This window comes from Camelina sativa, chromosome 3 (assembly GCF_000633955.1).
Source record: "Camelina sativa cultivar DH55 chromosome 3, Cs, whole genome shotgun sequence".
Lineage (NCBI taxonomy): Eukaryota > Viridiplantae > Streptophyta > Magnoliopsida > Brassicales > Brassicaceae > Camelina > Camelina sativa.
Genome location: NC_025687.1, coordinates 23,733,139 through 23,745,479, shown reverse-complemented (window position 1 = coordinate 23,745,479; position 12,341 = coordinate 23,733,139). Strand labels below are relative to the sequence as shown.

General features: G+C 33.9%; 1 protein-coding gene and 1 long non-coding RNA gene across 3 annotated transcripts; one reads left to right on the top strand and one right to left on the bottom strand.

Moving 5' to 3' along the window:
- LOC104779245 (cytochrome P450 71B28-like) lies at positions 2,501-4,624 on the bottom strand. The gene is made up of 3 exons (XM_010503613.1): positions 4,379-4,624; positions 3,410-3,826; positions 2,501-3,194 (listed from the first exon to the last, which is right to left on the bottom strand). Exons 1-3 carry the CDS (start codon positions 4,622-4,624, stop codon positions 2,607-2,609), a joined length of 1,251 nt encoding a protein of 416 aa, XP_010501915.1. The 3' UTR covers positions 2,501-2,606.
- On the top strand, positions 6,063-8,502 carry LOC104777884. 2 transcript variants are annotated; one of them, XR_766345.2, is made up of 5 exons: positions 6,063-6,233; positions 6,407-6,472; positions 6,570-6,670; positions 6,783-6,911; positions 7,518-8,502. It is a non-coding gene; the product is annotated as an uncharacterized LOC104777884 (long non-coding RNA). The 2 variants fall into 2 exon arrangements; XR_002036903.1 differs by lacking the exon at positions 7,518-8,502 and having other exon boundaries at positions 6,783-7,041.

Below are 12,341 nucleotides of genomic sequence, written 5' to 3'. Positions count from 1 at the left end.
CCAATTCTTGAGGAGTTTTTGGACCCCTTGGATGTCCAAATTATTCACTCTATGGAGATTAGTAAAGTTTATAAACCCGATAAATTGATTTGGCACTATACTAAATCAGGGAAATATACGGTTAAATCGGGTTATCGGTTAGCCCGGGAATTAATCAAGGAGGTAGAATATGGACCGTCGTGCACGACGCTTAGGGCACACGCTTGGAAACTTGAGGTTCCTCCGAAGGTTCAACATTTCTTTTGGCAGATTGCTTCCGGCTCCCTCCCTGTAATGGAGCGGCTGGCACATCGGGGTGTCCGGTGTGATACTCTATGTAAACGATGTGACTCGGAGGTGGAGACTATAAATCACGCTCTTTTTGAGTGTTTTCATTCACGTCGGATATGGGATTTGTCCCCGATTGCCTAGAACCCTGGGGGGTTTCCCTATGGTTCAATATATTCGAATCTGGATTTTCTCTTTTGGCGGGCATTATCCCAGACGGATGTCCCGGATATATGTCTACGTTTACCGTGGCTCTTATGGTCAATTTGCAAGGATAGAAATAAAAAAGTTTTTCAAGGAATTGAAGCGGAACCAATTGAGGTTATTAATCAGGCGACCAATGACAAAGTGTTATGGGAAGAGGTCAAGTCCTTCTACTCAGCTGCACTAGATCCTTTGCCTGTGGAGGTTCGGGACCCTTCTCCCCGGTGTCAGGTTGATGGTTCTTGGAAGGTCTCGGACCCTTTTGTAGGATTGGGTTGGTTGTTTTGTGACAGGGAGGATATCACGGTGTTAATGGGAGCATGAAGTCAACGACGAAGCCCTTCTCCCCTACATTTGGAGCTTCATGCCTTGATTTGGGCAATGGAATCCCTGCTGGCGAGGGATGTCGATTGTCAACGTTTTGAGACGGATTGTACAGAATTAGTGGCGATGGTACAATCTCCTGATGAGTGGCCCGTTTTCTCCAACTTGTTGGATGATTTTTGCTTGCTCCGCTCTTCCTTTCCTTCTTTCACGCTTTCGAAGATTCCACGGACATCTAATGTTCGGGCAGATCGTCTTGCTCGTTCCTCGAGATCTTTACCTTCTGAAATTTCTTTTGTAAACTCTTATCCTCCGGTTTGGGCAACCAACCTTGGAGTTATTTTCTAGATTAATGTTTGGTGGACAAAAAAAAAAAAGTTCAACATGTGTGTATGATATATATATATATATATATATGTAAGATATAATATAATATCTATATATATATGTATATGATATTTTTGTTTTAAAATATGATGAAGTATATAATTTTTCTATCATCTAAATTGTCTTCGTTTTTGGATATTAGTATTGCATATATATTAATCTTATATTATGAACATCATGATGGATAGTTTTATTTCCATTTTACTTGTCATCTTAAGATATGTAGCGTATTTCCTATTTTGTTTTATATTTGCATAAATTTTAAGATAAATAATCATATGAAGTTATTATGTAACTAAATTTCCATTCAATTTTTAATATTATTTTAATCATGTATCATTTATGAGTAAATATTTAATTAACATATATAATATATAGTTTATATTAATTTATTAAAACCAAATTGTTGTGAATTGTAAATATATATAAATTGGGTTTTGGTCTCAATTATATTGGTACAATTAGATCATTTCCCACATGATTTCAATTTATGACTTCATCAATCATCTCCAAAGCGCGTCTTTAGTTTTCGATTAATTATCTCGAATTATATTTATCTTCATAGTTGAATCTAAAAATTTAATAAAGTATATGTTAGTTTTCTTGCGTTTGTTGGACAGTGAAAAGACTATTAAGAGAACTAAGAAAGCTATAAAACAGTAATTGAGGAAAACATTTTTTTTTTTTGAAATATACTTATTTAAAATAATATTCATGCAATATAAACTATTAAATAACCAATTTCTTCAATAATTTACTAAACTCCTTTAAAGATATATAATTATATTTTGTTACTCCCTCCATTTCAAAATATAAGATGTTTTGAGTGAAAGCACGCAGATTAAGAAATAACCACTTTAAAAAAGTTCAACTAATCATAAACAAGACTGCATAAAATAAATAATAAAAAATAAAAAAGTAATTTAAAAGTTACTTAAAAAGTTGAAAACATCTTATATTATGAAACAAAGAAAAACCTCTAAAACATCCTATATTATAAAAAGGAGGGAGTATATTAATTTTAAACTCACGCAAAGCATGAGACGTTACCTAGTATACTAACGTGACAAAGTCCCACATCAGAAGAAACAAACGTTTTTTCTTGTATAAATAAGTTAAGCTACTATGTTTGTACGTCCAGCTTAGTAATGTTGGCTTGTGATCCGAGTGGAGACAATAAAGTAAGTGGAACATTGGGTCGATTTCATTAAGCCAGGTTTGGGTTTGGCATTTTACTGGCCTGCATATTCCAAGTCGGGAGTTGCGATTTCTGTCCTGACCATCACCTTTTCTCTCTCTCTTTTGCAACCAAATCACATAGACACACAACTTTTATTTCTTATTTAAGAAACCAAGTGACCAATGCTTTAATTGTACAACTTTCATTTATTATCTTTTGAATCTAGTGTACGTAGTACATACAATCAGTGGCGAAGAACTTGAACGAAAATGAGAACATCTTCCTTTCCAGTGACGATCTCGTTGGCTTCATCCATCTCCGGCAATCCCCAATCAAAGAAGTAAAGCAAATTCAACAATGCCAACTCAACAAGCATGATTCCCGTTGTCATCCCTGGACATATTCTCCTACCAGATCCAAACGGAATAAACTCAAAGTTTAGTCCTTTATAATCTATAGAACTGTCAAGAAACCTGTCAGGGTTAAACTCATCTGGGTTCTCCCATAGTTTTGGATCACGAGCAATCGCATAAGCGTTGATAATGATCTGTGTTTTGGCAGGAATGTCGTAGCCTTGGATCTTGACATGAGACAGTGTCTCTCTTGGGAGCAAGAGTGGAGATGATGGATGTAACCTGAATACCTCCCTGACCATGAGCTTAAAGTAGCGAAGTTGGTTTAGATCTTCTTCTGTGATTCTCTCCTTCTTATCCCCAAGTGTTGTCCGAATCTCGTCTTGCACTTTCTTCATCACTTTCGGGTTTCTGATCAGCTCGGTCACTGCCCATACCGCTGTGGCAGCGCTTGCGCCTACTCCTGCTATAAAAATGTCCTGTGACATAAAACCAAAAACTCAAATGGTATGGTTTGCTAAAGTAATAGGATCAACACTCAAATGAAGAAGATAATTGTCCAATTCTCTTTTGTCCTTGGCCGAGTGATGAACATCAGGGGACTCAGATCATCTATTATGGTTTACATCTTTAATCACTTCGGAATAGATATAAAACTTGAAAAAAAAGACTACTATATTTTAGATTTACGTACCGCGATCATCCCTTTGAGATTATCTGTGGTGAACTTGAAAGCGTCTCCATCTTTCTCTTGCTTCTTCATCATATCGATCATCACGTCAATGATATAGGACCTCTCTCTTCCAGGCTTGAGATGATGATCGAGAATATTCTGATAGAAAGTGTCTAGTTCCGAGAAAAGATTGGTTAACCTCTTGTTCTGACCGGAGATCCGGTCGATGAGCCTACCGATTCTTCCGGGAAAGAAATCAGAGAACAGAGAATCTTCTATGACCTCCTCAAACTTGTGCACAAGATCAACGATCCTATCTTCATCAACGAAGTCACACTCACAGAGATTGATCCCGAACCCGATCCTAGACACTATATTTCCGATCAAAGTGAAAAGGGTTTTCTCAAGATTCACCGGAGATCGTCTCTTAACCCAAAACTCATTTTTATTGAATTTAAATCATTAATTACTTATTAAATAGAGACAAACATGTATAACTCTATATTTTCTTAATTTATGTGAATTATGTCAAAATAACACTTTTTATGAAATAGAAAAAATATCTAATTACCATTTTTAGCACGAGATCTAATCTACCATTGATGAAATATTGATGAATTTTAAAATAAACTAAACACTAGTCACTCTTTGTATATTTCTTTTTCTTTGCTGTTTTCAGATTTAGTCATTTAGACTATAAATTTGATGAATTCGAGATCAATACATACCATCCAAAAATACCTAGATATGCATAGTGCTTACTTAAATATATTACATGCTCTTGGGCAAACTTATAAAAAATACCCCTTAACTTACAGAAAAACTTATTGAAATACTATTTTTGAGTCTATTTGGTTCATATAATTTTTTTGGAAAATTGGATTGTATAACCAAAAAAAATACTATAATTTACAAACTAACTATACTAACCATGTATTAATTATATACCCTATATTATATGTATAATGCCAATTTTTACCCCTTCATTACCCTATCTCCAGCCCCCATCACCTCCGGCAACCACCGCCGGCAATCACCTCCGGCGACCACCTTCACCTCTTTATCACCATCACCACTTGGGTTCTCAATGTACAATCTTTTAGGGTATAGTTTTCCTCTTCCGGCGACCTTTTCCGGTGACTTCCAGCGAACTCCGGCAACCACCACCGGCCACCACCTCCGACCAACTTCTCCGGCTACATTTTCCGGCCACCGTCGCCGACCAACAACCACCATTGCCCTCCACCACCTAAAAACACTAAATTGGTAATTTTACACTACCCTGATCCTAATCGTCTATTTTTTTAAAATATAGTGTTATTTACTACTATAGTTTTAATGTTTTGGTTATTGGGCTAAATCACCCTAATTTTTTTTGTGTCTTTTCTAGTTTACAAATTCTTTTTGTGCCTTTTCTAGCTTATAATTTAATGCCCCTTTGTCTTATAGTTAAATTTTAATCTATGTACAGGGGCAGTCGCACTACCGACTGCTATAGTTAAGCCGGCACTGGACATGCCTATTAAGACCATCTTTACTGGGGAGTACTCTTAAGAGTTAGGAGTACTCTCAGTGTTGGGACCCAAAATTCCATTAAAAAACCATCCGAGTCCAAAAATGAGAGTATCATTGCTCTGGGAAGAAATTGAACAATTCCCTGAGTAACGCGACGTGGCGGATGCCTATTGGTAAGTTCATAAATATAAAACTTTTTTTTTTCCATTTCTCTTTCATTCTTCCCCGACTCTCACTCTCTTTTCTCTCGTTTGGAAAGACGATGGAAGAGACGATTCGTCCGAAAATATGAAAATTCAACCAATTCACATTGAATTCGTTGAATTTTCAGGCTAAATCTGGAGGATTGATGGTCACCGGAGGCGATGGCATTATAAATCGACGAAGACGGTTGGGTTCTTCTTCGTCTCTCTCACCTTCTTTTTTATTTATCCTTCCTTGAATATTATATGACATTGTTAGGATTTAATTATGATATTGTAGATTGGGATGATCATGTCGGTCAGTGAGATCATCTCTTTCTCCGCTTTTGTTGTGTTTCAAATTTGACTTTGATCTTTACATTTAAGGGGTGGGTATGTGTTGCTGTTGCCAGTTTAATTATCATAGTATTTGGGTTCTTTAGTGGAGGGTTAATTTTGCTAAAATTATCTTAAAATTGTTTTAATAATTTTATAATTAATTATATAATTAATTAATATGTGAGTAATTCAGGAGGGTTTCTCCATTAATAATGCTCTTAGTCCGAAGTAAGGTTTAATTTTTAATAAAATAATTAAATATTATACGAGGATTAATTATGGATTCGTAGTGCAAGTGCAAATTTTTACAATGTATAGGTATATATGTTAGGCCGTGCACACAATAAAAGAAATATATATATTAGGTACATAGTATATATTATTATTATGTATAAAGTCAGTGCGGTCTTGTGTATCTTTTCTATTTTCACATATTTTTTTAGGATATCATTTCAACTTTAATTGAACAAAAAAAACATTAAAAATTTGGTTGTAAATACTTTAAAAAGTATACAAGTTGCAAAATGTCCAAAAAATAAAATAAAAAGAAAACAAGTTGCAAAAGAGACTCTCTGGTCTCTGCCATATAAACTAAAGAAACTCTCTATATGGCTTTTGTTTCTCCTCCGTCTTTGTAGGCTCCCACTCCTAAAAGTGTTCGATAAAAGTCAATTCTTATCTTGCCGACTTCATTAGAGAAGAAAGGTTCATTATATGAGATGAGGCTCCAATGATGAACAAATTTTGTTTTGAAACGTTGGATAGGAGGATTTGCAAGATATTCTGAAGTGTGATCGGATTTTTTGGAGGTAAGGTTTTTGTTTTAAGAGGTGATTTTAGGCAGATTCTACCGGTTGTGCCAGAAGCTGGTAGAGTTGGGACAGTTGTAGCCTCCATAAACTCATCTCAATTTTTGGAATTTTAGAGATGTTATTATGCTAAGTTTGAAAATATATGATTTTATTGGTGTATCCAAACCAAGGTCTTACATTCTTGGAGTGTCAGAGAGTTCTTTACAAAATGAGTTCTGCTTCTTGTGGATGTAAAGGTTAGAGTTGCTATTTGGATGATTTTTTACTTAAATTCCAAATTCTAACAGTTATTGTAGTTAAAACTTCTTACACAATTGTTGTTAAACTGTGAAGGGTGACACAATTGAAGCATCTTTTTTATCAATCCAACTCTGCATGAGAGGAATACTCACCATTCTTATCAGATTAAATTTACGGATGCTACCACAATTATGGTAAACTAAGTTAAAAAATTACTCCTACACACACACTATAAAAACTTGTTTCTTTCATCTCTTATTATCTTATTTTTGTTTATTTTAATACATTGTGTGTGTCTCTAAATAGGTGCTAAGAAGAACAATAATGGCTCAGAAAAGAACATCAACAACATTAGAGAGTGAAGAGACCAAATTCATTTTCTTCTTTCTCCAATACAGTTTCAAATATATTTTCTGAAGTTTATGCAGCAAAACAGTAAGCAATTCCATGTTTTAAGATAATTTCTTGATTGTTTCAAAGATTAGCGATTTTGACAAAAGCAGTAGTGAGCAATGTATCAACAAAATATTACATTTGTTGGAATCATGTGTAATCTTATATAATAAAGAAGAGATCATTCTAAAATTCTTTTCCAACTTGTCACATGTCTAAAAAACAACTTGAGTCAAAGTAATATATTATAAGATGTTTAATTTTTTAATATATTTTGTATCATATTGTCCAATAATAATTTTCTATTTATTTCTTCACTTTAAAAGAAATAAATCACATAATATGATTTTTAAATTATTTTACAATTTTATACTACTAAAGTTTATTTTAAATCAATTTTCTATATTAAATATAATTGATTTCCCATATTTTTATTTATTGTCTTTTTATGCAACTTTTTAAAGATTATCTTTGTAAATAACTTTTTTAATAAATATAATTTAAAGGGTGGGTAGAACCCAAAATGTACTTCAAAAATGTATATAGATGAAAATAATAAATTGGGCTATATATATATGTACACAGTCCATAAATGGTAGATTTTGACAATATTATGTTTACAAAGTGAAGTTTAAGTTTTTTTAACAGATGTGGAGTTTAACCTTCGAATACAGTTTCAAATATATTTTCTGGAGTTTATGCAGCAAAGCAGTAAGCAATACCATATTTTAAGATAATTTCTTGATTCTTTCAAAGATTTACATTTGTTGGAATCATGTGTAATATACTAATGTGACAAAGTCCCACATCGGAAGAAACAAATTTTTCTTTTTTGTAGAAATAAGTTAAGCTACTATGTTCGTACGTTGAGCTTAGTAATGTTTGCTTGTGATCCGAGTGGAGACAATAAATGTGATGGAACATTGGGTTCGGGTTTGGCTTTCTACTAGCCTGCCCATTCCAAGTCGGGAGTTGCGATTCCGGTCCCAGAGGAGAATGCGTGAGTATAGGCCGGTGCCATCACCTTTTTTGCAACTAAATCACATACATACAAATAGAACTTTCATTTATTGTTTAAGAATCAAGCTAAGTTGTATGTAACCAAACCATATATATGCAGTGGTGAAGAACGAAATGACCATTATTTTATTACCTTTGAATCTCTAGTGTACGAATATATACAATGATGAAGAACTTGAATGAAGGTAAGAACATCTTCATTTCCAGTGACGATCTCGTTGCCTGCATCCTTCTCCGGCAATCCCCAATCGAAGAAGTAGAGCAAATTCAACAATGCCAACTCAACAAGCATGATTCCTATTGTCATCCCTGGACATATTATCCTACCAGATCCAAACACTATGAGCTCAAAGTTTAGTCCTCTCTAATCTATGGAACTGTCGAGAAACCTGTTAGGGTTAAACTCATATGGGTACTCCTAGAGTTTTGGATCACGAGGAATCTCATAGGCATTGATAATGATCTGTTTTTCGCAGGAATATCGTAGCATTCGATCTTTACATGAGACAATGTCTCTCTTGGAAGCAAGAGTGCAGCTGATGGATGTAACCTGAATATCTCCCTGACCATGAGCTTGAAGTAGTGAAGTTGATTTAGATCTTATTATGTGATTATCACCTTCTTATTGTCCCCAAGTGTTTCTGAATCTCGTCTTGCACTTTCTTCATCACTTTCATGTTTCTGATCAGCTCGGTCATTGCCCATACCGTTGTGGAATCATTATTTAGAAAATGAGAGTAGCTGCCGCACATGTGAAGTCAAGATAAGAAGAAGTGGATCACATGTGATGGTGAGCTGGTGGAAATGGGAAAGGAATGCAAACATAACAGCAAACGAATAATGGTAGTTAACGCTGTTTGTTAACTTAGTATAAGAGCACCTGTTAGCTTATTTTTCCCATAATGCAAAAGCTGAATTGTTGTTCTTTTTTTCATTCTGAGAAGTTTCTAGACATTTCCCTCATCATCTTGTTGGAGATTCTCTGTGGAGTCTCTTGCAGATGAGAAGTTGGTGCTGCGTTTCATGAACGTTGTATCAAGTTATCTTCAATCGAATCCATTTTCCTCTTATTAACATTTTACATTATCAATGGTATTAGAGCTAGTCGTATCCTCAGAAACAATGGAGCAGAAGAGAGAACATGCTTTGTTGAGGGAGGCAGTTTATCGTTCGGAGCTTACAACTGCGGACAATACTCACAGCTAAGATCTCCATCTTCGATCGTAATTCCTAACACCAACAATTAGAGATATGGTACGTCGAACATCTATTATGATGCTAATGGTTTTACTAAACTTGATCTGCTCAGACTTGGTGGTGATAAAATTGGGGAATGGCTGTTCCAGATCGAACAATTTTTCTTACTTGATCCTACTCTAGAGGAGTTAAAAGTTAGTCTCGCTTCAGCGCAATTGGATTATATAGTTGCTACTTGGCATAAATCAATTGTGCAATCAGTTCTATGGAAGTATGTGAAGCATGATTGGGAAATTTACAAAATATTGTTGCAAGGTAAAGCTAAAAAGTTGTTGGATGATTCAATTGCTGAACTGAAAAAGTTGTAGGAGACCGAAAGAATTAAAGTGTATCATGCTCGTTTCATGTTGTCTGTGTCCAACACTTTATAACTCCAAAAGTTGTTGGAGATAGGAAGTCTCTTGAGAGAAACAAATCCGTTCAGCAGGAGATCTTTGTTGTAGAGAAAAGCTTGTTGCAACAACATGCTTTGATTTGTACGCATGCACTTCTTCATGAGTCTTCTATGCCAAATGAACGCAAACACACGTTTCTTAAGTGTTGGAGGTTCAAGTTTAAAAAAAGAGTGGCACCAAGAGATTTGAAATCTGGTTTTTCATTTAGCAAGAAACTAATAAAGCTGCAAAATGCAACTAAAGCATATATGCATTTGTTGGGGACCAGCAATGTGGTAGCAAATGTTAATATTTTGTTTGTTTGTGAGATGAAACTTCATGTTCACAAGCTGCTTTGTCAGTTGCTTCTTTGTGCCATTAATATGAATTTGCAGAGGAAGCCATCTAAGTTTCATAAGACTTGGAAATTCAGGTTCAAGGACTTGCAATTGCAGAGGATTCTGGCACAGTGGGGATTACAACATTGTTATTTTCACTACAAAAATAAGGCAGTTTTGGATGAGTTGGTGAAGACTGTAACACCACACATGTCCCAGTTGTTTTGCAAACTGAAGATGGAGTCTAAGCCTTGGATGTTTACTTATAAGAGCCTGAATTACTTGGAGTTGAAAAACTAAAAAAATAAGCTATAAAACATAAGGCTGGAACGTTACATGCGGCTTCTACAGTTTCAAGACTGATGGTGCTGAGTTTGTTAAGGATGAAAGCAGATGGTTTGTGGAGGTTATTGACATACTTGGGCGTTCAGACCTTTACTATAAACTTATGAAAACTTGGAGATTGCAAGTATGGCTAAGAAGAAGAACTAGTGGAAGCTGCTATATTAATAAGGGGAATAGATGGGGCATTGGTAGCTTTGTCTTAGAACTGCAACTGAAATTCATGGAGCTCAGTCCAGAGATTCACGAAGACATCTTGGTGTATGTCATTCAAAATGGCCAGTTTATCAGTGGTCTCCCTAGACGTGCTTTTACAACAGTGTTTTATTTGCAACAACCACCAGAAATATCTACCAAGGGAGATGAGCTAGTATCTTATGTAATTTTCAGATGGTTGATTGCAAAACTGTAGACTATTTCAGATGAAGCACTCATAGAAGGAGGGTACATAAACTTCATCAGTTTGGAGTTTAAACTGAATCCAAGAGGAACGACTGCTTTGATTGTTTTCAAGCATTGGTTCTAGTGAGAGTTACTAAATTGAAGATGGAAATGTAGATTGTTGTTAACGAAATGTCTCTGTCTACTACAGTTATAGAAATCATAATGGAAGAGATGATTGGAGTCCATGTAATGATGAATTTTGTTTTCAAACAAACAATAATCTCATCTTTTTAGTGTGTTGAGCACAACTCATTTGATAAAAAGCTTCTGCAGTTGCAATGTATTAAGAAACACAGAAAATGTCATAAACGTGGAGATTCAATTCCAAGTTTGATGAAGAGGATCAAAGAATCTTCATTATCTTGAAGGGGTGTAGCCAAGGGATTTCAAAATTGACACTATCTCTAAGTATTGATGTTGATTGGAAGGAGACAATTGAGTGTGAACAAGCTGCATGCCATATATATTTTTATTTAAATTGTCGTTTTTCTTTTTTTGGATATTACTAGTGAATATATATATTATTTCTATTATGAACATCATGATGTACAATTTTTCTTTTCAATTTTACTTGCCATCTTAAGATATGTAGCGTATTTCCTCTTTTGCTTTTATATTTGTATTCATTTTAAATAAATAATTCATATTAAGTTATTATTTAACTATTTTTCAATTTCTATTCACTTATTAATATTATTCTAATCATGTATCATTTATCAATATATAGTTAATTAACTTATATTTTATATATGTTTCTATTAATTTTTTAAAACAAATTGTGAATTGTAAATATATACCCCCTTTGTTCCTAATTGATCTTTTTAAGTATTTTCACAAATATTAAGAAAAAAAAATATTAAAATTTGATCATAAATTTATTGTTTTTTGTAAATTTCAATTTTCTATAACTCACCAATAGTATTTAGTTATTTTCATGAAACTTAAAATTCATCATTAAAACCTATTAAAAAGTGTATTGGTAATTTAAAAATAACATCTTTTTGAAACAATTTTTTTTGCTAGAAATAGGATTAATAAGGAATAGAGGGAGTATAAATTAGATTTAGGTCTCACTTATATTGATACAATTGAATCATTTCTCTATATGATTTTAATATATGGTTTCATCAATCATCTCGGAAGACCATATCATATTGGATAATATTTATCTTCATAACTGAATCTAAATAATATAATAAATAATAGATTAGTTATTTTGAGTTTGTTGGACAGTGGAAAGACTATTGGGTGAATTAAGAAAGCTATAAAACAATAGAGAGAAACATTTTAAATTTGTGTCATTTTGAAAAATACTTATTTAAATGGATATTTATGTAATATAAACTATTTAATAATCAATTTATTCAATAAGTTACTAAACTCTTTTAAAAACATATAATTACATATTTTGTTATTTTAATTTCAAACACACACAACACATGAAAGAGAGTGTCAAATACTTATTTTTTTTCTTTTTCCAATCTTGAGTACGGTTATGGAGTGTTATCTCGGACGATTTCTAAACCATGCAGATCTGGGAGCACAAAGGGCGCACAAACACTTTTCCTCTGTCGTAGTTGTGGGAAGAAGATTTCATCGAACCATCTACTGCCGTGTAGCAGGCCGTGACATCCTAGTTGCTCAGTCCCCTCCGGAAGAGGAGCTTTTGTATGTTTTTTTTTTTTTTTTTTTTTTTT

Excerpts from the sequence above, each read along its gene's own strand:
- LOC104779245 (XM_010503613.1), bottom strand. The coding sequence starts at position 4,624 with ATGGTGGTTGTTGGTCGGCGACGGTGGCCGGAAAATGTAGCCGGAGAA. Across the intron at positions 3,827-4,378 it reads TGATGGGGGCTGGAGATAGG|TTTTGGGTTAAGAGACGATC; the intron begins GTAATGAAGGGG and ends AATAAAAATGAG. Across the intron at positions 3,195-3,409 it reads ATCTCAAAGGGATGATCGCG|GACATTTTTATAGCAGGAGT; the intron begins GTACGTAAATCT and ends TTTATGTCACAG.